At 52.0% G+C, this 27,515-nt stretch overlaps 1 protein-coding gene across 2 annotated transcripts in view; it reads left to right on the forward strand.

The window, feature by feature from the left end:
* The window catches only part of LOC135057000 (oocyte zinc finger protein XlCOF7.1-like), an 83,702-nt gene that overhangs the window by 34,386 nt on the left and 21,801 nt on the right, over window positions 1-27,515 (forward strand). For both annotated transcript variants that reach the window (XM_063962853.1, XM_063962854.1), the window contains exon 6: window positions 5,089-5,395. In XM_063962853.1, the coding sequence (XP_063818923.1) occupies window positions 5,089-5,395 (307 nt within the window). The remainder of the gene's footprint in view (window positions 1-5,088; window positions 5,396-27,515) is intronic.

Below are 27,515 nucleotides of genomic sequence, written 5' to 3' on the forward strand. Positions count from 1 at the left end.
ACCATAGAGCATATAAAGGACGTCGTCCTATATATGAGGGATGCACAGATGGACATTTGCCGGCTGGCATCTAGAATTAGTGCAATGTCCATTTCTGCCAGGAGAGTATTATGGACTCGGCAGTGGACAGGTGATGCTGATTCAAAAAGGCACATGGAGGTTTTGCCTTATAAGGGTGAGGAATTATTTGGGGATGGTCTCTCGGACCTCGTATCCAAAGCAACATCTGGGAAGTCGACTTTTTTACCTCGGGTTCCCTCACAGCCTAAGAAAGCACCGTATTACCAAGTACAGTCCTTTCGGCCCCAGAAAGGCAAGCGAGTCAGAGGCGCATCCTTTCTGCCCAGAGGCATTGGTAGAGGAAAGAAGCTGCATCAGACAGCCAGTTCCCAGGAACAAAAATCCTCCCCTGCTTCCTCTAAGTCCACCGCATGACGCTGGGGCTCCACAGGTGGAGCCAGGTGCGGTGGGGGCGCGTCTCCGGAACTTCAGCGACCAGTGGGTTCGCTCACAGGTGGATCTCTGGGTTATACAAGTTGTATCTCAGGGATACAAGCTGGAGTTCGAGACGGCTCCCCCTCGCCGTTACCTCAAATCAGCCCTGCCAGCTGCTCCCAGCGAAAGGGAGGTAGTACTGGCGGCTATTCACAAGCTGTACCTCCAGCAGGTGATGATCAAGGTCCCCCTCCTTCAACAGGGAAGGGGTTATTATTCGACAATGTTTGTGGTACCGAAACCGGACGGTTCGGTGAGACCCATTCTAAATTTAAAATCCTTGAACACTTATATAAGGAAGTTGAAGTTCAAAATGGAATCGCTCAGGGCGGTTATTGCAAACCTGGAAGAGGGGAATTTTATGGTGTCGCTGGACATCAAGGATGCTTACCTGCATGTCCCCATTTACCCACCTCACCAGGAGTACCTCAGGTTCGTGGTACAGGACTGTCATTACCAATTCCAGACGTTGCCGTTTGGTCTGGCCATGGCACCGAGGGTATTTACCAAGGTAATGGCCGAAATGATGATACTCCTTCGGAAACGAGGAGTTATAATTATCCCATACTTGGACGATCTCCTTATAAAGGCGAGGTCCAGGGAGCAGTTGTTGGTCAGCGTAGCACTCTCTCAGGAAGTGTTACAACAGCACGGCTGGATTCTGAATATCCCAAAGTCGCAGCTGATTCCTACGACGCGTCTGCTGTTCTTGGGCATGATTCCGGACACAGAACAGAAGAAGGTGTTTCTCCCGGTGGAGAAGGCCCAGCAATTGTCATCTCTGGTCAGGGACCTCCTGAAACCAAAACAGGTGTCGGGGCATCACTGCACGCGAGTCCTGGGAAAGATGGATAAAAGAAAAAAACAGATAACAGCGCTAAAATCAAATATCTAAACACATTTAATGTATGATTAAAAGACAAATAGGAATTTCAATTGCACTAGTGACTAACACATAGTATTAAAATGTCCATTGACCATGGGGATAATAAATTGTTGATTTCTGCCACTACTTTGTACCACCTTATGACCGAGTTACTGATAATTAGCCAAATTTACATACGGGGACTTTGGTATATAGAAGTGTCCATTGTTACCAGCCTTGTGTTCCTATGTTGGGATCCGTAGCGATGGTGTCTGTATGCTGTTAGACTCCACGCAGTAGTACTTGGTATCCTGGTCCACAGAAGGCTTGGAAAGCTTTGGAATGGAAATGCAACCGGTCTTTCTTAGGTGTAATGATGTAGATAGCAGTAAGGAGAACTTACTGCCATCTACATCATTACACCTAAAGAAAGACCTGGAGTTTACTGCTGCCCCTGCAAGATCTGAGAGGACTTTTCTGGTATTACAATATCTGGCAAAACATCAATCCGGTTGCATTTCCATTCCAAAGCTTTCCAAGCCTTCTGTGGACCAGGATACCAAGTACTACTGCGTGGAGTCTAACAGCATACAGACACCATCGCTACGGATCCCAACATAGGAACACAAGGCTGGTAACAATGGACACTTCTATATACCAAAGTCCCTGTATGTAAATTTGGCTAATTATCAGTAACTCGATCATAAGGTGGTACAAAGTAGTGGCAGAAATCAACAATTTATTATCCCCATGGTCAATGGATATTTTAATACTATGTGTTAGTCACTAGTGCAATTGAAATTCCTATTTGTCTTTTAATCATACATTAAATGTGTTTAGATATTAGATTTTAGCGCTGTTATCTGTTTTTTTCTTTTATGTATATACCAGGAGACTGACTATCTCCTTTATACAGCAGCTAGAAAAACATTCCTATTCTAGCGCCCGATCATGGGGCAGATGTATTAACCTGGAAAATGGCATAAGGAAGTGATAAGCCAGCGATATGTGCAAGGTGATAAAGGCACCAGCCAATCAGATCCTAACTGTTAATTTACATATTGGAGCTGATTGGCTGGTGCCTTTTTCACCTTGCACATATCACTGGTTTATCACTTCCTCATGCCTTCTCCAGGTTAATACATCTGCCCCACATACCTTGGTATATTCTTCCTGGGAAAGATGGTGGCTGCTTACGAAGCAATTCCCTTCGGCAGGTTCCACGCAAGGATCTTTCAGTGGGATCTGTTAGACAAGTGGTCCGGATCGCATCTTCAGATGCATCGGTTGATCACCCTGTCCCCGAGGGCCAGGGTGTCTCTGCTGTGGTGGCTGCAAAGTGCTCATCTTCTCGAGGGCCGCAGATTCGGCATACAGGACTGGGTCCTGGTGACCACGGATGTAAGCCTCCGAGGATGGGGGGCAGTCACTCAGGGAAGAAACTTCCAGGGACAGTGGTCAAGTCAGGAGACTTCACTACACATAAATATACTGGAACTAAGGGCCATTTACAACGCCCTAAGTCAAGCAGAGCCCCTGCTTCAAAACCAACCGGTGCTGATTCAGTCAGACAACATCACAGCGGTGGCCCATGTAAACCGCCAGGGCGGCACAAGAAGCAGGATGGCGACGGCAGAAGCCACAAGGATTCTTCGATGGGCGGAGAATCACGTCCTAGCACTGTCAGCAGTGTTCATTCCGGGAGTGGACAACTGGGAAGCAGACTTCCTCAGCAGACACGACCTCCACCCGGGAGAGTGGGGACTTCATCCAGAAGTCTTCACATTGATTGTAAATCGGTGGGGACGGCCACAAGTGGACATGATGGCGTCCCGCCTCAACAAAAAGCTAAAAAGATATTGCGCCAGGTCAAGAGACCCCCAGGCGATAGCGGTGGACGCTCTAGTGACACCGTGGGTGTACCAATCGGTTTATGTGTTCCCTCCTCTTCCTCTCATACCCAAGGTACTGAGGATAATAAGAAGGAGAGGAGTAAGAACTATACTCATCGTTCCGGATTGGCCAAGAAGAACTTGGTACCCATAACTACAAGAAATTATCTCAGAGGACCCATGGCCTCTGCCTCTCCGACAGGACCAGCTGCAGCAGGGGCCCTGTCTGTTCCAAGACTTACCGCGGCTGCGTTTGACGGCATGGCGGTTGAACGCCGGATCCTAACGGAAAAGGGCATTCCAGATGAAGTGATTCCTACGCTGATAAAAGCTAGGAAGGATGTGCAAAACATTATCACCCCATATGGCGGAAATATGTTGCTTGGTGTGAGGCCATGAAGGCCCCCACGGAGGATTTCCAGCTGGGTCGATTTCTGCACTTCCTACAGTTAGAGGTCACTATGGGCCTAAAATTGGGGTCTATGAAGGTCCAGATTTCGTCCCTCTCTATTTTCTTTCAAAAAGAACTGGCTTCACTGCCTGAGGTTCAGACGTTTGTTAAGGGGGTGCTGCATATTCAGCCTCCTTTTGTGCCTCCAGTGGCACCTTGGGATCTCAACGTTGTGTTGGATTTCCTAAAATCCCATTGGTTTGAGCCTCTCAAGACCATGGATTTAAAGTATCTCACATGGAAGGTGGTCATGCTGTTGGCTTTGGCCTCAGCCAGGCGTGTGTCAGAATTGGCGGCTTTGTCATGTAAAAGCCCATATCTGATTTTCCATATGGACAGGGCAGAATTGAGGACTCGTCCACAATTTCTCCCAAAGGTGGTATTAGCGTTTCATTTGAACCAATCTATTGTGGTGCCTGCGGCTACTCGGGACTTGGAGGATTCCAAGTTGCCGGACGTAGTCCGGGCCCTGAAAATTTATGTTTCCAGGACGGATAGAGTCAGAAAAACTGACTCGCTGTTTATCCTGTATGCACCCAACAAGCTGGGTGCTCCTGCTTCAAAGCAGACTATTGCTCGCTGGATCTGTAGCACGATTCAGCTGGCACATTCTGCGGCTGGACTGCCGCTTCCTAAATCAGTAAAAGCCCATTCCACAAGGAAGGTGGGCTCTTCTTGGGCGGCTTCCCAAGGGGTCTCGGCTTTACAGCTTTGCCGAGCTGCTACTTGGTCGGGTTCAAACACATTTGCTAAATTCTACAAGTTTGATACCCTGGCTGAGGAGGACCTTGAGTTTGCTCATTCGGTGCTACAGAGTCATCCGCACTCTCCCGCCCGTTTGGGAGCTTTGGTATAATCCCCATGGTCCTTACGGAGTACCCAGCATCCACTAGGACGTCAGAGAAAATAAGAATTTACTCACCGGTAATTCTATTTCTCCTAGTCCGTAGTGGATGCTGGGAGCCCGTCCCAAGTGCGGACTTTTGCAATACGTGTATATAGTTATTGCTTAACTAAAGGGTTATTGTTATGAGCCATCTGTTCAGTGAGGCTTAGTTGTTATTCATACTGTTAACTGGGTATAGTTATCACAAGTTGTACGGTGTGATTGGTGTGGCTGGTATGAGTCTTACCCTGGATTCCAAAATCCTTTCCTTGTTGTGTCAGCTCTTCCGGGCACAGTTTTCCTTAACTGAGGCCTGGAGGAGGGGCATAGAGGGAGGAGCCAGTGCACACCAGATATCATACCTAATCTTTCTTTTAAGAGTGCCCAGTCTCCTGCGGAGCCCGTCTATTCCCCATGGTTCTTACGGAGTACCCAGCATCCACTACGGACTACGAGAAATAGAATAACCGGTGAGTAAATTCTTATTTTTTTTTTATAGGTACCAAGTGAGGATTTCATTGATATTAAGTCAGAAGACATAAAAGAACAAGAAGAGACGTATGTGACTGATATAAAGGTAGAAGATATAGAGGGAGAAGAAGAAACGTATGTGACTGATATAAAGGCAGAAGATATAAAGGGAGAAGAGACGTATGTGACTGATATTAAGGCAGGAGATATAGAGGAAGAAGAAGAGACGTATGTGACTGACATGAAGGCAGAAGATACAGAGGGAGAAGAAGAGACGTATGTGAGGGGTGATCAGCAGTGTAAGGAGGAGGAAATCCCTACAGATATCAGCACAGGTGAGTAATAATCAAAATGTGTCACATACTGTATTTGCCCAGTGTGTGAGTCAGGAGCCTTAAGCCCCTATTATAATCCTGCTCTCCCACCTCACATCATGTCACTGTGTGTTACCAGCCCAGAGATCTGACCAGTCTCCTCCCCACACTCTCTAGTGTATCTCATACATCAGGAGCCATCAGCCCCTATTATACTCCTGCTCTCCCACCTCACATCATGTCACTGTGTGTTACCAGCCCAGAGATCTGACCAGTCTCCTTCCCACACTCTCTGGTGTATCTCATACATCAGGAGCCATTAGCCCCTATTATACTCCTGCTCTCCCCTTCACATCATGTCACTGTGTGTTACCAGCCCAGAGATCTGACCAGTCTCCTCACCACACTCTCTGGTGTTTCTCATACATCAGGAGCCATCAGCCCTTATTATACTCCTGCTCTCCCCTCACATCATGTCACTGTGTGTTACCAGCCCAGAGATCTGACCAGTCTCCTCCCCACATTCCCTGGTGTATCTCATACATCAGGAGCCATCAGCCCCTATTATACTCCTGCTCTCCCACCTCACATCATGTCACTGTGTGTTACCAGCCCAGAGATCTGACCAGTCTCCTTCCCACACTCTCTGGTGTATCTCATACATCAGGAACCATTACCCCCTATTTTACTCCTGCGCGCCCCCTCACATCATGTCACTGTGTGTTACCAGTCCAGAGATCTGACCAGTCTCCTCCCCACACTTTCTGGTGTATCTCATACATCAGGAGCCATCAGCCCCTATTATACTCCTGCTCTCCCGCTCACATCATGTCACTGTGTGTTACCAGCCCAGAGATCTGACCAGTCTCCTCCCCACACTCTCTGGTGTATCTCATACATCAGGAGCCATCAGCCCCTATTATACTCGTGCTCTCCCGCTCACATCATGTCACTGTGTGTTACCAGCCCAGAGATCTGACCAGTCTCCTCCCCACACTCTCTGGTGTATCTCATACTTCAGGAGCCATTAGCCCCTATTATACTCCTGCTCTCCCACCTCACATCATGTCACTGTGTGTTACCAGTCCAGTGATCTGACCAGTCTCCTCCCCACACTCTCTGGTGTATCTCATAAATCAGGAACCATCAGCCCCTATTATACTCCTGCTCTCCCACCTCACATCATGTCACTGTGTTTTACCAGCCCAGAGATCTGACCAGTCTCCTCCCCACACTCTCTGGTGTATCTCATATATGCATCAGGAGCCGGCAGCCCCTATTATACTCCTGCTCTACCCCTCACATCATGTCACTGTGTGTTACCAGCCCAGAGATCTGACCAGTCTCCTCCCCACAGTCTCTAGTGTATCTCATACATCAGGAGCCATCAGCCCCTATTATACTCCTGCTCTCCCACCTCACATCATGTCACTGTGTGTTACCAGCCCAGAGATCTGACCAGTCTCCTTCCCACACTCTCTGGTGTATCTCATACATCAGGAACCATTAGCCCCTATTATACTCCTGCTCTCCCCTTCACATCATGTCACTGTGTGTTACCAGCCCAGAGATCTGACCAGTCTCCTCCCCACACTCTCTGGTGTATCTCATACATCAGGAGCTATCAGCCCCTATTATACTCCTGCTCTCCCCCTCACATCATGTCACTGTGTGTTACCAGCCCAGAGATCTGACCAGTCTCCTCACCACACTCTCTGGTGTATCTCATACATCAGGAGCCATCAGCCCCTATTATACTCCAGCGAAAAAACCCTAGCGTGAGATCAAGTCGGAATGACCCCCTCAGTGTATTCCTTCTGGAAAAGACGGTGCACATCTGCCATCTAGTGGCTTTTGTTATCTATTACAAGATAACTCCGCTGTTGCCTATATATTTCTACATTTAGTGGAAGATTAATATACAGAAGGCAATAGCATAATACAAACGAGTTCACTATTCCAGATTTGCTCCAGCATACGTCTGTATTTTGCATATTACCAGGTATTTGATCGGTTATATTTCTTCACTTAACTTGCTGCAGTTCATTGTTTGATACTTATGTTTGTCAATTGTATATTGGAAGGCAGACGTTGCCGTCTTGTGGTGGGAGACTGTAACTACGTGCTCCCTACAAATGTAATATAGCTTCAGACTAAAAAGTGTATTACACACTATTATTGTACTACTTTTACAAAGGTGGATACTTTTTTATTATTATTATTATTATTATTATAGAGGAGGAGCAGCCTGTGGTATCCTGTTATTGTTATTATACTGGGGGAGCAGCCTGTAGTGTCCTGTTATTGTTATTATTTCTCTTACGTCCTAGAGGATGCTGGGGTCTATATTAGTACCATGGGGTATAGACGGGTCCACCAAGAGCCATTGGCACTTTAAGAGTTTAACAGTGTGGGCTGGCTCCTCCCTCTATGCCCCTCCTACCAGACTCTGTTTAGAAAATGTGCCCAGAGGAGCCAGTCACGCTTAGGGAAGCTCGTGAAGAGTTTTCTGCATTTATTTTCTGTTATTTTACAGGCACTGCTGGGTGGCACCAGACTGCCTGCTTCGTGGGAGTTAGGGGGGAGAACGACCCAACTTCCTAAAGAGTTAATGGTCCCGTTTCTCTGATGACAGGACACTGAGCTCCTGAGGGAGTCATTCGCAAGCCCCACCACTTCGAGCGTACCATGCGGCAGCACGTTGCCACCCCTAACAGAGCCAGAAGAAAGAAGAGTGGTGAGTAGAACGCCGGCGTCCCGCCGGCGGGAATGGCGGCACAAGGGTAGGAGCGCAGCGCTGACATGCAGGCTGCGTTCCAAGAGGCTCAGGAGGACACGCTGTGAGGGGCGCACTAAGCCACCAATGATACCCACACTGGAACCTAACTTGACAGGGGTTCTAACCCTCTGTTAGACAAACTAAGACCTCAGGCTAGTATAAAAAACAGGAAGCCGCGCGCCATTATGGGGGCGGGGCTTCACTATGAGCGGCGCTATTTTCCCTCTGCAGCTCACACTGGCAGGAATGACAGGGAAGCGCAGCTCCTCCACAAAGACTCCTCGTCTCAGTGGTGGTGGGTGGGGGGTGTTGTAGTATACTAAGCTCTATCAAAGGACTTACTGTGGCGACCCAGCTGAGTGTTACTCGACTATAGGGGCGCTGTGTTTGGCTGGCTCCGATTTCTGTGTCTCCCTGCGGGCTCTGTGTGGGTTATACTGTATTTTCACCTTCTGTGTGTGTGTGTGTCCCTTCTTGTTACCATGTCCAGGAACTGTGTTTCCTGCACAGCAGAGTGTTTATCCTCCCTAGGAGACTCTATGCCGTGTACCCAGAATAGTACACATTCTCAGGCTAGTGGGGCAGAACCCCTATGGATAGAGTCCATTAAGGGGATGATATCTAATATTTCTACTACATTATCCCATACTGAGAAGGAGACGCAATACTTAGGACAGTCTATGGATGACCTGATGAATAGACATTCAGTTCCCATACCAGCGTTTCAGACCTCTGCCATTTGCCCACAAAAGCGTACTCTGGCCCAGCTCATGCAGGCTGATATTGACGATGATGATACATCAGACCCAGAGGAGGGTGAAGTGGATTCGAGTGGGGGGTTGCTGTCGTGTCACAAGGAATACAGGCCCTGATAGTTTCTATCAGAAATGTCCTGCACATTCCGGAAAAGGTGGCGGAGGTAGAGGAGGAATCTTATTTTAATGTAAAAAAGAAATCCTCAGCTACTTTTCCAGCATCAAAGGAATTGAATGCTCTGTTTGAAGAAACTTGGGCTAATCCTGACAAAAAGTTTCAGATCCCTAAAAATGTTAATTACATCCTTTCCCTTTCCTCTGGAGGATAGAAAGAAATGGGAAAACCTGACGATTGTGGACGCATCGGTATCTAGGTGGTCACGTAAGATAGTCTTACCCGTTCCTGGGGCAGCATCCTTGAAGGACACGGCTGACCACAAGATTGAGACCACTCTCAAACCTCTATACACTGCTGCTGGGGTGGGTGGCCCAGAGACCCACTATTGCTTGTGCATGGATCACTAGGACCATTGCTAAATGGTCAGGTAACCTAATTGACGGATTAGATTCCTTACCCGGGCGGAGATAATTTTACTCCTACAGCATATTCAGGACTCTGCTACCTTTATGGTGGAGGCCATAAAGGAAATTGGTTTGCTCAACACACGCACCACTGCCATGGCAGTGTCAGCACGCAGGAGCTAGTGGCTACGCCAATGGACAGCGGATGCGGATTCCAGGATAGGGGTGGAAAGTCTACCATTCACAGGTGAGTCCCTTTTTGGATACGTGGATATCCAAGGCCACGGTGGGTAAGTCTACATACCTTCTTTCTGCAGCTCCCCAGCTAGAAAAACTTACTCTGCTTCAACTCTGCAGTCCTTTCAGACAGTGAAATTTAAAGGTAAAATCCAAAGGTTCTTCTACAGCCTTCAAAGGCAATAGAGGTAAACCCAGGAAACCAGCAGCTGCAGGTTCTCAGGAACAGACCTCCGGTACTGCTTCCTCAAAGCCTTCAGCATGATGGTGGACTGCACTGCCTGGAAGGTGGGAGCCCGGTTACGTTATTTCAGTCACATTTGGGCAACATCATGCCAGGATCCCTGGGTCAAAGACCTTATCGCCCACAGCTACAGACTGGAGTTTCAGGAACTCCTCACAGATTCTTCAAATCCAGCTATCCAGCTTCTCCAGAAGCAGGTGTGACTGCAGGCAACAATTCAGAAACTGGTGCAAACTCAGGTCATTGATCCAGTTCCACTTCAGCTACAAAACAAAGGTTTTTACTCCAACCTGTTTGTGGTACCAAAGCAGGACAGTTCGGTAAGGCCTATTTTAAACTTCAAGTCACTGAACCCGTGCTTACGGGTGTTCAAGTTCAAGATAGAGTCTCTGAGAGCAGTGATCTCAGGTCTGGTGGAGGGGGAATTCCTGGTGTCTGTGGACATCAAGGATGCATACCTTCATATTCTGATTTGGCTGCCTCATCAGGCTTACCTATGGTTTGCACTACAGGACTGTCACTACCAGTTCCAGGCCCTACCATTTGGCCTCTCCATGGTGGCGAGGGTGTTCACCAAGGTAATGGCGGAGATGATGTTTCTCCTCTGCACGCAAGGAGTGAACATAATACCGTACCTGGACAACCTGCTGATAAAAGCACCATCCAGGGAGAGGTTGTTGGACAGCATTGCCCTCTCAACTCGACTACTCCAGGATCACAGGTGGATTCTGAACCTACCAAAATCCCACCTGGAACCAACACGGAGGCTTCCGTTACTGGGGATGATACTGGATATGGAGGAACAGAAGGTATTCCTTCCATTGGAAAAGGCATTGGTTATCCAATCGATGGTGCGGGATGTTCTAAAACAAACCCGGATATCGGTGCATCTATGCATTTGCCTTCTGGGGAAGATGGTAACCTCTTACGAGGCTCTGCAGTACCATATGTTTCATGCAAGGCCCTTCCAGCTCAAATGGTCCGGATCGCATCTTCACATACACCAGAGGATACGTCTGTCGCCAAAAGCCAGGATTTCTTTTCTGTGGTGGCACCAAACTCTCACCTGACCGAGGGTCGAAGATTCGGGATTCCTTATGTGCCGTCTGTACCCCTCACCCACACTACCGCTATATACCCCCTTATGTGCCGTCTGTACCTCTCACCAACACTACCGCTATACACTCCCTTATGTGCCGTCTGTACCCCTCACCCACACTACCGCTATACACTCCCTTATGTGCCATCTGTACCCCTCACCCGCACTACCGCTATATACCCCCTTATGTGCCGTCTGTACCTCTCACCCACACTACCGCTATACACTCCCTTATGTGCCGTCTGTACCCCTCACCCGCACTACCGCTATACACTCCCTTATGTGCCATCTGTACCCCTCACCCACACTACCGCTATACACTCCCTTATGTGCCATCTGTACCCCTCACCCACACTACCACTATACACTCCCTTATGTGCTGTCTGTACCCCTCACCCACACTACCGCTATACACTCCCTTATGTGACATCTGTACCCCTCACCCACACTACCGCTATACACTCCCTTATGTGCCGTCTGTACCCCTCACTACCACTATACACTCCTTTATGTGCCGTCTGTACCCCTCACCCACACTACCGCTATACACTCCCTTATGTGCCATCTGTACCCCTCACCCGCACTACCGATATACACTCCCTTATGTGCCGTCTGTACCCCTCACCCACACTACCGCTATACACTCCCTTATGTGCCGTCTGTACCCCTCACCCACACTACCGCTATACACTCCCTTATGTGCCGTCTGTACCCCTCACCCGCACTACCGCTATACACTCCCTTATGTGCCATCTGTACCCCTCACCCACACTACCGCTATACACTCCTTTATGTGCTATCTGTACCCCTCACCCATACTACCTCTATACACTCCCTTATGTGCCGTCTGTACCCCTCACCCGCACTACCGCTATACACTCCCTTATGTGCCGTCTGTACCCCTCACCCGCACTACCGCTATACACTCCCTTATGTGCCGTCTGTACCCCTCACCCGCACTACCGCTATACACTCCCTTATGTGCCGTCTGTACCCCTCACCCACACCACCGCTATACACTCCCTTATGTGCCGTCTGTACCCCTCACCCGCACTACCGCTATACACTCCCTTATGTGCCGTCTGTACCCCTCACCCGCACTACCGCTATACACTCCCTTATGTGCTGTCTGTACCCCTCACCCGCACTACCGCTATACACTCCCTTATGTGCCGTCTGTACCCCTCACCCACACTACCGCTATACACTCCCTTATGTGCCGTCTGTACCCCTCACTACCACTATACACTCCTTTATGTGCCGTCTGTACCCCTCACCCACACTACCGCTATACACTCCCTTATGTGCCGTCTGTACCCCTCACCCACACTACCGCTATACACTCCCTTATGTGCCATCTGTACCCCTCACCCGCACTACCGCTATACACTCCCTTATGTGCCATCTGTACCCCTCACCCACACTACCGCTATACACTCCCTTATGTGCCATCTGTACCCCTCACCCACACTACCACTATACACTCCCTTATGTGCCATCTGTACCCCTCACCCGCACTACCGCTATACACTCCCTTATGTGCCATCTGTACCCCTCACCCACACTACCGCTATACACTCCCTTATGTGCCGCCTGTACACCTCACCCGCACTACCGCTATACACTCCCTTATGTGCCATCTGTACCCCTCACCCACACTACCGCTATACACTCCCTTATGTGCCGTCTGTACCCCTCACCCGCACTACCGCTATACACTCCCTTATGTGCCGTCTGTACCCTTCACCCGCACTACCGCTATATACCCCCTTATGTGCCGTCTGTACCTCTCACCCACACTACCGCTATACACTCCCTTATGTGCCGTCTGTACCCCTCACCCGCACTACCGCTATACACTCCCTTATGTGCCATCTGTACCCCTCACCCGCACTACCGCTATACACTCCCTTATGTGCCGTCTATACCTCTCACCCACACTACCGCTATACACTCCCTTATGTGCCGTCTGTACCTCTCACCCGCACTACCGCTATACACTCCCTTATGTGCCGTCTTTACCCCTCACCCGCACTACCGCTATACACTCCCTTATGTGCCGTCTATACCTCTCACCCACACTACCGCTATACACTCCCTTATGTGCCGTCTGTACCTCTCACCCGCACTACCGCTATACACTCCCTTATGTGCCGTCTATTCCCCTCACCCGCACTACCTCTATACACTCCCTTATGTGCCGTCTGTACCCCTCACCCGCACTACCGCTATACACTCCCTTATGTGCCGTCTGTACCCCTCACCCGCACTACCGCTATACACTCCCTTATGTGCCGTCTGTACCCCTCACCCGCACTACCGCTATACACTCCCTTATGTGCCGTCTGTACCTCTCACCCACACTACCGCTATACACTCCCTTATGTGCCGTCTGTACCCCTCACCCGCACTACCGCTATACACTCCCTTATGTGCCATCTGTACCCCTCACCCGCACTACCGCTATACACTCCCTTATGTGCCGTCTGTACCCCTCACCCGCACTACCGCTATACACTCCCTTATGTGCCATCTGTACCTCTCACCCACACTACCGCTATACACTCCCTTATGTGCCATCTGTACCCCTCACCCACACTACCGCTATACACTCCCTTATGTGCCATCTGTACCCCTCACCCGCACTACCGCTATACACTCCCTTATGTGCCATCTGTACCCCTCACCCACACTACCGCTATACACTCCCTTATGTGCCGTCTGTACCCTTCACCCGCACTACCGCTATACACTCCCTTATGTGCCGTCTGTACCCTTCACCCGCACTACCGCTATATATCCCCTTATGTGCCGTCTGTACCCCTCACCCGCACTACCGCTATACACTCCCTTATGTGCCATCTGTACCCCTCACCCGCTCTACCGCTATACACTCCCTTATGTGCCGTCTATACCCCTCACCCGCACTACCGCTATACACTCCCTTATGTACCATCTGTACCCCTCACCCGCACTACCGCTATACACTCCCTTATGTGCCGTCTGTAACCCTCACCCGCACTACCGCTATACACTCCCTTATGTGCCATCTGTACCTCTCACCCGCACTACCGCTATACACTCCCTTATGTGCCATCTGTACCCCTCACCCGCTCTACCGCTATACACTCCCTTATGTGCCGTCTATACCCCTCACCCGCACTACCGCTATACACTCCCTTATGTACCATCTGTACCTCTCACCCGCACTACCGCTATACACTCCCTTATGTGCCATCTGTACCCCTCACCCGCACTACCGCTATACACTCCCTTATGTGCCATCTGTACCCCTCACCCACACTACCGCTATACACTCCCTTATGTGCCATCTGTACCCCTCACCCGCACTATCGCTATACACTCCCTTATGTGCCGTCTGTACCCCTCACCCGCACTACCGCTATACACTCCCTTATGTGCCGTCTGTACCCTTCACCCGCACTACCGCTATATACCCCCTTATGTGCCATCTGTACCCCTCACCCACACTACCGCTATACACTCCCTTATGTGCCATCTGTACCCCTCACCCACACTACCGCTATACACTCCCTTATGTGCCATCTGTACCCCTCACCCGCACTACCGCTATACACTCCCTTATGTGCCATCTGTACCCCTCACCCACACTACCGCTATACACTCCCTTATGTGCCGCCTGTACCCCTCACCCACACTACCGCTATACACTCCCTTATGTGCCGCCTGTACCCCTCACCCGCACTACCGCTATACACTCCCTTATGTGCCGTCTGTACCCCTCACCCGCACTACCGCTATACACTCCCTTATGTGCCGTCTGTACCCCTCACCCGCACTACCGCTATACACTCCCTTATGTGCCGTCTGTACCCCTCACCCTCACTACCGCTATACACTCCCTTATGTGCCGTCTGTACCCCTCACCCGCACTACCGCTATACACTCCCTTATGTGCCGCCTGTACCCCTCACCCGCACTACCGCTATACACTCCCTTATGTGCCGTCTGTACCCCTCACCCGCACTACCGCTATACACTCCCTTATGTACCATCTGTACCCCTCACCCGCACTACCACTATACACTCCCTTATGTGCCGTCTGTACCTCTCACCCGCACTACTGCTATACACTCCCTTATGTGCCGTCTGTACCCCTCACCCGCACTACCGCTATACACTCCCTTATGTGCCGTCTGTACCCCTCACCCGCACTACCACTATACACTCCCTTATGTGCCGCCTGTACCCCTCACCCGCACTACCGCTATACACTCCCTTATGTGCCGTCTGTACCCCTCACCCGCACTACCGCTATACACTCCCTTATGTGCCATCTGTACACCTCACCCACACTACCGCTGTACACCCCCTTATGTGCCATCTGTACCCCTCACCCGCACTACCGCTATACACTCCCTTATGTGCCATCTGTACCCCTCACCCGCACTACCGCTATACAGTCCCTTATGTGCCGTCTGTACCCCTCACCACACTACCGCTATACACTCCCTTATGTGCCGTCTGTACCCCTCACCCGCACTACCGCTATACACTCCCTTATGTGCCGTCTGTACCCCTCACCCACACTACCGCTATACACTCCCTTATGTACCATCTGTACCCCTCACCCGCACTACCGCTATACACTCCCTTATGTACCATCTGTACCCCTCACCCGCACTACCGCTATACACTCCCTTATGTGCCGCCTGTACCCCTCACCCGCACTACCGCTATACACTCCCTTATGTGCCGTCTGTACCCTTCACCCACACTACCGCTATACACCCCCTTATGTGCCGTCTGTACCCATCATCCTCACTACCGCTATACACTCCCTTATGTGCCGTCTGTACCCCTCACCCTCACTACCGCTATACACTCCCTTATGTGCCGTCTGTACCCTGCACTACCGCTATACACTCCCTTATGTGCCGTCTGTACCTCTCACCCGCACTACCGCCATACACTCCCTTATGTGCCATCTGTATCCCTCACCCACACTACCGCTATACACTCCCTTATGTGCCGTCTGTACACCTCACCCACACTACCACTTTACACTCCCTTATGTGCCATCTGTACCCCTCACCCGCACTACCACTATACACTCCCTTATGTGCCGTCTGTACCCCTCACCCGCACTACCGCTATACACTCCCTTATGTGCCGTCTGTACCCCTCACCCGCACTACCGCTATACACTCCCTTATGTGCCATCTGTACCCCTCACCCGCACTACCGCTATACACTCCCTTATGTGCCATCTGTATCCCTCACCCACACTACCGCTATACACTCCCTTATGTGCCATCTGTATCCCTCACCCACACTACCGCTATACACTCCCTTATGTGCCGTCTGTACCCCTCACCCACACTACCGCTATACACTCCCTTATGTGCCGTCTGTACCCCTCACCCGCACTACCGCCATACACTCCCTTATGTGCCATCTGTATCCCTCACCAACACTACCGCTATACACTCCCTTATGTGCCGTCTGTACCCTTCACCCACACTACCGCTATACACCCCCTTATGTGCCGTCTGTACCCCTCATCCTCACTACCGCTATACACTCCCTTATGTGCCGTCTGTACCCCTCACCCTCACTACCGCTATACACTCCCTTATGTGCCGTCTGTACCCTGCACTACCGCTATACACTCCCTTATGTGCCGTCTGTACCTCTCACCCGCACTACCGCCATACACTCCCTTATGTGCCAATCTATATCCCTCACCCACACTACCGCTATACACTCCCTTATGTGCCGTCTGTACACCTCACCCACACTACCACTATACACTCCCTTATGTGCCATCTGTACCCCTCACCCGCACTACCGCTATATACCCCCTTATGTGTCATCTGTACCCCTCACCCGCACTACCACTATACACTCCCTTATGTGCCGTCTGTACCCCTCACCCGCACTACCGCTATACACTCCCTTATGTGCCGTCTGTACCCCTCACCCGCACTACCGCTATACACTCCCTTATGTGCCGCCTGTACCCCTCACCCGCACTACCGCTATACACTCCCTTATGTGCCGCCTGTACCCCTCACCCGCACTACCGCTATACACTCCATTATGTGCCATCTTTACCCCTCACCCGCACTACCGCTATACACTCCCTTATGTGCCATCTGTATCCCTCACCCACACTACCGCTATACACTCCCTTATGTGCCATCTGTATCCCTCACCCACACTACCGCTATACACTCCCTTATGTGCCGTCTGTACCCCTCACCCACACTACCGCTATACACTCCCTTATGTGCCGTCTGTACCCCTCACCCACACTACCGCTATACACTCCCTTATGTGCCGTCTGTACCCCTCACCCACACTACCGCTATACACTCCCTTATGTGCCGTCTGTACCCCTCACCCGCACTACCGCTATACACTCCCTTATGTGCCATCTGTACCCCTCACCCACACTACCGCTATACACTCCCTTATGTGCCATCTATACCCCTCACCCGCACTACCGCTATACACTCCCTTATGTGCCGTCTGTACCCCTCACCCGCACTACCACTATACACTCCCTTATGTGCCGTCTGTACCTCTCACCCTCACTACCGCTATACACTCCCTTATGTGCCGTCTATACCCCTCACCCACACTACCGCTATACACCCCCTTATGTGCCATCTGTACCCCTCACCCGCACTACCGCTATACACTCCCTTATGTGCCATGTGTACCTCTCACCCTCACTACCGCTATACACTCCCTTATGTGCCGTCTGTACCTCTCACCCTCACTACCGCTATACACTCCCTTATGTGCCATCTGTACCCCTCACCTACACTACCGCTATACACTCCCTTATGTGCCATCTGTACCCCTCACCCACACTACCACTATACACTCCCTTATGTGCCGTCTGTACCCCTCACCCACACTACCGCTATACACCCCCTTATGTGCCGTCTGTACCCCTCACCCTCACTACCGCTATACACTCCCTTATGTGCCGTCTGTACCTCTCACCCTCACTACCGCTATACACTCCCTTATGTGCCGTATGTACCCCTCACCCGCACTACCGCTATACACTCCCTTATGTGCCGTCTGTACCCCTCACCCACACTAACGCTATACACTCCCTTATGTGCCGTCTGTACCCCTCACCCACACTACTGCTAAACACTCCTTTATATGCCATCTGTACCCCTCACCCGCACTACCTCTATACACTCCCTTATGTGCCATCTGTGCTCCTCACCCGCACTACCTCTATACACTCCCTTATGTGCCATCTGTGCTCCTCACCCGCACTACCGCTATACACTCCCTTATGTGCCGTCTGTACCCCTCACCCGCACTACCGCTATACACTCCCTTATGTGCCATCTGTACCCCTCACCCGCACTACCGCTATACACTCCCTTATGTGCCGTCTGTACCCCTCACCCGCACTACCGCTATACACTCCCTTATGTGCCATCTGTATCCCTCACCCACACTACCGCTATACACTCCCTTATGTGCCGTCTGTACCCCTCACCCGCACTACCGCTATACACTCCCTTATGTGCCGTCTGTACCTCTCACCCGCACTACCGATATACACTCCCTTATGTGCCATCTGTACCCCTCACCCGCACTACCGCTATACACTCCCTTATGTGCCGTCTATACTCCTCACCTGCACTACCGCTATACACTCCCTTATGTGCCGTCCGTACCCCTCACCCGCACTACCGCTATACACTCCCTTATGTGCCGTCTGTACCCCTCACCCACACTACCGCTATACACTCCCTTATGTGCCATCTGTGCTCCTCACCCGCACTACTGCTATACACTCCCTTATGTGCCGTATGTATCCCTCACCCGCACTACCGCTATACACTCCCTTATGTGCCGTATGTATCCCTCACCCGCACTACCGCTATACACTCCCTTATGTGCCATCTGTACCCCTCACCCACACTACCGCTATACACTCCCTTATGTGCCGTCTATACCCCTCACCCACACTACCGCTATACACTCCCTTATGTGCCGTATGTATCCCTCACCCGCACTACCGCTATACACCCCCTTATGTGCCGTCTATACCCCTCACCCACACTACCGCTATACACTCCCTTATGTGCCGTCTGTACCCCTCACCCACACTACCGCTATACACTCCCTTATGTGCCATCTGTGCTCCTCACCCGCACTACCGCTATACACTCCCTTATGTGCCATCTGTACCCCTCACCCGCACTACCGCTATACACTCCCTTATGTGCCGTCTGTACCCCTCACCCGCACTACCGCTATACACTCCCTTATGTGCCATCTGTACCCCTCACCCGCACTACCGCTATACACTCCCTTATGTGCCGTCTGTACCTCTCACCCACACTACCTCTATACACTCCCTTATGTGCCATCTGTACCCCTCACCCGCACTACCGCTATACACTCCCTTATGTGCCGTCTGCACCCCTCACCCACACTACCGCTATACACTCCCTTATGTGCCGTCTGTACCCCTCACCCTCATTACCGCTATACACTCCCTTATGTGCCGTCTGTACCCCTCACCCACACTACCGCTATACACTCCCTTATGTGCCGTCTGTACCCCTCACCCACACTACCGTTATACACTCCCTTATGTGCCGTCTGTACCCCTCACCCACACTGCTGCTATACACTCCCTTATGTGCCGTCTGTACCCCTCACCCACACTACCGCTATACACTCCCTTATGTGCCGTCTGTACCCCTCACCCGCACTACCGCTATACACTCCCTTATGTGCCGTCTGTACCCCTCACCCGCACTACCGCTATACACTCCCTTATGTGCCGTCTGTACCCCTCACCCGCACTACCGCTATACAGTCCCTTATGTGCCGTCTATACCCCTCACCCGCACTACCGCTATACACTCCCTTATGTGCCGTCTGTACCCCTCACCCGCACTACCGCTATACACTCCCTTATGTGCCGTCTGTACCTCTCACCGACACTACCGCTATACACTCCCTTATGTGCCGTCTGTACCCCTCACCCGCACTACCGCTATACACTCCCTTATGTGCCGTCTGTACCTCTCACCCGCACTACCGCTATACACTCCCTTATGTGCCGTCTGTACCCCTCACCCGCACTACCGCTATACACTCCCTTATGTGCCGTCTGTACCCCTCACCCGCACTACCGCTATACACTCCCTTATGTGCCGTCTGTACCCCTCACCCGCACTACCGCTATACACTCCCTTATGTGCCGTCTGTACCCCTCACCCGCACTACCGCTATACACTCCCTTATGTGCCATCTGTACCCCTCACCCACACTACCGCTATACAGTCCCTAATGTGCCGTCTATACCCCTCACCCGCACTACCGCTATACACTCCCTTATGTGCCGTCTGTACCCCTCACCCGCACTACCGCTATACACTCCCTTATGTGCCGTCTGTACCTCTCACCCACACTACCGCTATACACTCCCTTATGTGCCGTCTGTACCCCTCACCCACACTACCGCTATACACTCCCTTATGTGCCGTCTGTATCCCTCACCCACACTACCACTATACACTCCCTTATGTGCCGTCTGTACCCCTCACCCACACTACCACTATACACTCCCTTATGTGCCGTCTGTACCCCTCACCCACACTACCGCTATACACTCCCTTATGTGCCGTCTGTACCCCTCACCCGCACTACCACTATACACTCCCTTATGTGCCGTCTGTACCCCTCACCCGCACTACCACTATACACTCCCTTATGTGCCGTCTGTACCCCTCACCCACACTACCGCTATACAGTCCCTTATGTGCCGTCTATACCCCTCACCCGCACTACCGCTATACACTCCCTTATGTGCCGTCTGTATCCCTCACCCGCACTACCGCTATACACTCCCTTATGTGCCATCTGTACCCCTCACCCACACTACCGCTATACACTCCCTTATGTGCCATCTGTACCCCTCACCCGCACTACCGCTATACACTCCCTTATGTGCCGTCTGTACCCCTCACCCGCACTACCGCTATACACTCCCTTATGTGCCGTCTGTACCCCTCACCCTCACTACCGCTATACACTCCCTTATGTGCCATCTGTACCCCTCACCCACACTACCGCTATACACTCCCTTATGTGCCGTCTGTACCCCTCACCCGCACTACCGCTATATACCCCCTTATGTGCCGTCTGTACCTCTCACCCACACTACCGCTATACACTCCCTTATGTGCCGTCTGTACCCCTCACCCGCACTACCGCTATACACTCCCTTATGTGCCATCTATACCCCTCACCCGCACTACCACTATACACTCCCCTATGTGCCATCTGTACCCCTCACCCGCACTACCTCTATACACTCCCTTATGTGCCGTCTGTACCCCTCACCCACACTACCGCTATACACTCCCTTATGTGCCCTCTGTACCCCTCACCCACACTACCGCTATACACTCCCTTATGTGCCATCTGTACCCCTCACCCGCACTACCGCTATACACTCCTTTATGTGCTGTCTGTACCCCTCACCCGCACTACCGCTATACACTTCCTTATGTGCCGTCTGTACCCCTCACCCACACTACCGCTATACACTCCCTTATGTGCCATCTGTACTCCTCACCCGCACTACCGCTATACACTCCATTATGTGCCGTCTGTACCTCTCACCCGCACTACCGCTATACACTCCCTTATGTGCCGTCTATACCCCTCACCCACACTACCGCTATACACTCCCTTATGTGCCGTCTGTACCCCTCACCCACACTACCTCTATACACTCCCTTATGTGCCGTCTGTACCCCTCACCCGCACTACCGCTATACACTCCCTTATGTGCCATGTGTACCCCTCACCAGCACTACCGCTATACACTCCCTTATGTGCCGTCTGTACCCCTCACTACCGCTATACACTCCCTTATGTGCCATCTGTACCCCTCACCCGCACTACCGCTATACACTCCCTTATGTGCCGTCTGTACCCCTCACCCGCACTACCGCTATACACTCCCTTATGTGCCATCTGTACCCCTCACCCGCACTACCGCTATACACTCCCTTATGTGCCGTCTGTACCCCTCATCTGCACTACCGCTATACACTCCCTTATGTACCGTCTTTACCCCTCACCCACACTACCGCTATATACCCCCTTATGTGCCATCTGTACCCCTCACCCGCACTACCACTATACACCCCCTTATGTGCCATCTGTACCCCTCACCCGCACTACCGCTATACACTCCCTTATGTACCGTCTTTACCCCTCACCCACACTACCGCTATATACCCCCTTATGTGCCATCTATACCCCTCACCCGCACTACCGCTATACACTCCCTTATGTGCCGTCTGTACCCCTCACCCGCACTACCACTATACACCCCCTTATGTGCCATCTGTACCCCTCACCCGCACTACCGCTATACACTCCCTTATGTGCCATCTGTACCCCTCACCCGCACTACCACTATACACCCCCTTATGTGCCATCTGTACCCCTCACCCGCACTACCGCTATATACCCCCTTATGTGCCATCTGTACCCCTCACCCGCACTACCACTATACACCCCCTTATGTGCCATCTGTACCCCTCACCCGCACTACCGCTATATACCCCCTTATGTGCCGTCTGTACCCCTCACCCACACTACCGCTATACACTCCCTTATGTGCCATCTGTACCCCTCACCCACACTACCGCTATACACTCCCTTATGTGCCATCTGTACCCCTCACCACCGCTATACACTCCCTTATGTGCCATCTGTACCCCTCACCCACACTACCGCTATACACTCCCTTATGTGCCATCTGTACCCCTCACCCGCACTACCGCTATACACTCCCTTATGTGCCATCTGTACCCCTCACCCACACTACCGCTATACACTCCCTTATGTGCCATCTGTACCCCTCACCCACACTACCACTATACACTCCCTTATGTGCCATCTGTACCCCTCACCCGCACTACCGCTATACACTCCCTTATGTGCCATCTGTACCCCTCACCCACACTACCGCTATACACTCCCTTATGTGCCGCCTGTACACCTCACCCGCACTACCGCTATACACTCCCTTATGTGCCATCTGTACCCCTCACCCACACTACCGCTATACACTCCCTTATGTGCCGTCTGTACCCCTCACCCGCACTACCGCTATACACTCCCTTATGTGCCGTCTGTACCCTTCACCCGCACTACCGCTATATACCCCCTTATGTGCCGTCTGTACCTCTCACCCACACTACCGCTATACACTCCCTTATGTGCCGTCTGTACCCCTCACCCGCACTACCGCTATACACTCCCTTATGTGCCATCTGTACCCCTCACCCGCACTACCGCTATACACTCCCTTATGTGCCGTCTATACCTCTCACCCACACTACCGCTATACACTCCCTTATGTGCCGTCTGTACCTCTCACCCGCACTACCGCTATACACTCCCTTATGTGCCGTCTTTACCCCTCACCCGCACTACCGCTATACACTCCCTTATGTGCCGTCTATACCTCTCACCCACACTACCGCTATACACTCCCTTATGTGCCGTCTGTACCTCTCACCCGCACTACCGCTATACACTCCCTTATGTGCCGTCTATTCCCCTCACCCGCACTACCTCTATACACTCCCTTATGTGCCGTCTGTACCCCTCACCCGCACTACCGCTATACACTCCCTTATGTGCCGTCTGTACCCCTCACCCGCACTACCGCTATACACTCCCTTATGTGCCGTCTGTACCCCTCACCCGCACTACCGCTATACACTCCCTTATGTGCCGTCTGTACCTCTCACCCACACTACCGCTATACACTCCCTTATGTGCCGTCTGTACCCCTCACCCGCACTACCGCTATACACTCCCTTATGTGCCATCTGTACCCCTCACCCGCACTACCGCTATACACTCCCTTATGTGCCGTCTGTACCCCTCACCCGCACTACCGCTATACACTCCCTTATGTGCCATCTGTACCTCTCACCCACACTACCGCTATACACTCCCTTATGTGCCATCTGTACCCCTCACCCACACTACCGCTATACACTCCCTTATGTGCCATCTGTACCCCTCACCCGCACTACCGCTATACACTCCCTTATGTGCCATCTGTACCCCTCACCCACACTACCGCTATACACTCCCTTATGTGCCGTCTGTACCCTTCACCCGCACTACCGCTATACACTCCCTTATGTGCCGTCTGTACCCTTCACCCGCACTACCGCTATATATCCCCTTATGTGCCGTCTGTACCCCTCACCCGCACTACCGCTATACACTCCCTTATGTGCCATCTGTACCCCTCACCCGCTCTACCGCTATACACTCCCTTATGTGCCGTCTATACCCCTCACCCGCACTACCGCTATACACTCCCTTATGTACCATCTGTACCCCTCACCCGCACTACCGCTATACACTCCCTTATGTGCCGTCTGTAACCCTCACCCGCACTACCGCTATACACTCCCTTATGTGCCATCTGTACCTCTCACCCGCACTACCGCTATACACTCCCTTATGTGCCATCTGTACCCCTCACCCGCTCTACCGCTATACACTCCCTTATGTGCCGTCTATACCCCTCACCCGCACTACCGCTATACACTCCCTTATGTACCATCTGTACCTCTCACCCGCACTACCGCTATACACTCCCTTATGTGCCATCTGTACCCCTCACCCGCACTACCGCTATACACTCCCTTATGTGCCATCTGTACCCCTCACCCACACTACCGCTATACACTCCCTTATGTGCCATCTGTACCCCTCACCCGCACTATCGCTATACACTCCCTTATGTGCCGTCTGTACCCCTCACCCGCACTACCGCTATATACCCCCTTATGTGCCATCTGTACCCTTCACCCGCACTACCGCTATATACCCCCTTATGTGCCATCTGTACCCCTCACCCACACTACCGCTATACACTCCTCACCCGCACTACCGCTATACACTCCTCACCCGCACTACCGCTATACACTCCTCACCCGCACTACCGCTATATACCCCCTTATGTGCCATCTGTACCCCTCACCCACACTACCGCTATACACTCCTCACCCGCACTACCGCTATATACCCCCTTATGTGCCATCTGTACCCCTCACCCGCACTACCGCTATACACTCCCTTATGTACCATCTGTACCCCTCACCCGCACTACCACTATACACTCCCTTATGTGCCGTCTGTACCTCTCACCCGCACTACTGCTATACACTCCCTTATGTGCCGTCTGTACCCCTCACCCGCACTACCGCTATACACTCCCTTATGTGCCGTCTGTACCCCTCACCCGCACTACCACTATACACTCCCTTATGTGCCGCCTGTACCCCTCACCCGCACTACCGCTATACACTCCCTTATGTGCCGTCTGTACCCCTCACCCGCACTACCGCTATACACTCCCTTATGTGCCATCTGTACACCTCACCCACACTACCGCTGTACACCCCCTTATGTGCCATCTGTACCCCTCACCCGCACTACCGCTATACACTCCCTTATGTGCCATCTGTACCCCTCACCCGCACTACCGCTATACAGTCCCTTATGTGCCGTCTGTACCCCTCACCACACTACCGCTATACACTCCCTTATGTGCCGTCTGTACCCCTCACCCGCACTACCGCTATACACTCCCTTATGTGCCGTCTGTACCCCTCACCCACACTACCGCTATACACTCCCTTATGTACCATCTGTACCCCTCACCCGCACTACCGCTATACACTCCCTTATGTACCATCTGTACCCCTCACCCGCACTACCGCTATACACTCCCTTATGTGCCGCCTGTACCCCTCACCCGCACTACCGCTATACACTCCCTTATGTGCCGTCTGTACCCTTCACCCACACTACCGCTATACACCCCCTTATGTGCCGTCTGTACCCATCATCCTCACTACCGCTATACACTCCCTTATGTGCCGTCTGTACCCCTCACCCTCACTACCGCTATACACTCCCTTATGTGCCGTCTGTACCCTGCACTACCGCTATACACTCCCTTATGTGCCGTCTGTACCTCTCACCCGCACTACCGCCATACACTCCCTTATGTGCCATCTGTATCCCTCACCCACACTACCGCTATACACTCCCTTATGTGCCGTCTGTACACCTCACCCACACTACCACTTTACACTCCCTTATGTGCCATCTGTACCCCTCACCCGCACTACCACTATACACTCCCTTATGTGCCGTCTGTACCCCTCACCCGCACTACCGCTATACACTCCCTTATGTGCCGTCTGTACCCCTCACCCGCACTACCGCTATACACTCCCTTATGTGCCATCTGTACCCCTCACCCGCACTACCGCTATACACTCCCTTATGTGCCATCTGTATCCCTCACCCACACTACCGCTATACACTCCCTTATGTGCCATCTGTATCCCTCACCCACACTACCGCTATACACTCCCTTATGTGCCGTCTGTACCCCTCACCCACACTACCGCTATACACTCCCTTATGTGCCGTCTGTACCCCTCACCCGCACTACCGCCATACACTCCCTTATGTGCCATCTGTATCCCTCACCAACACTACCGCTATACACTCCCTTATGTGCCGTCTGTACCCTTCACCCACACTACCGCTATACACCCCCTTATGTGCCGTCTGTACCCCTCATCCTCACTACCGCTATACACTCCCTTATGTGCCGTCTGTACCCCTCACCCTCACTACCGCTATACACTCCCTTATGTGCCGTCTGTACCCTGCACTACCGCTATACACTCCCTTATGTGCCGTCTGTACCTCTCACCCGCACTACCGCCATACACTCCCTTATGTGCCAATCTATATCCCTCACCCACACTACCGCTATACACTCCCTTATGTGCCGTCTGTACACCTCACCCACACTACCACTATACACTCCCTTATGTGCCATCTGTACCCCTCACCCGCACTACCGCTATATACCCCCTTATGTGTCATCTGTACCCCTCACCCGCACTACCACTATACACTCCCTTATGTGCCGTCTGTACCCCTCACCCGCACTACCGCTATACACTCCCTTATGTGCCGTCTGTACCCCTCACCCGCACTACCGCTATACACTCCCTTATGTGCCGCCTGTACCCCTCACCCGCACTACCGCTATACACTCCCTTATGTGCCGCCTGTACCCCTCACCCGCACTACCGCTATACACTCCATTATGTGCCATCTTTACCCCTCACCCGCACTACCGCTATACACTCCCTTATGTGCCATCTGTATCCCTCACCCACACTACCGCTATACACTCCCTTATGTGCCATCTGTATCCCTCACCCACACTACCGCTATACACTCCCTTATGTGCCGTCTGTACCCCTCACCCACACTACCGCTATACACTCCCTTATGTGCCGTCTGTACCCCTCACCCACACTACCGCTATACACTCCCTTATGTGCCGTCTGTACCCCTCACCCACACTACCGCTATACACTCCCTTA

Source organism: Pseudophryne corroboree, chromosome 3 (assembly GCF_028390025.1).
Source record: "Pseudophryne corroboree isolate aPseCor3 chromosome 3, aPseCor3.hap2, whole genome shotgun sequence".
Lineage (NCBI taxonomy): Eukaryota > Metazoa > Chordata > Amphibia > Anura > Myobatrachidae > Pseudophryne > Pseudophryne corroboree.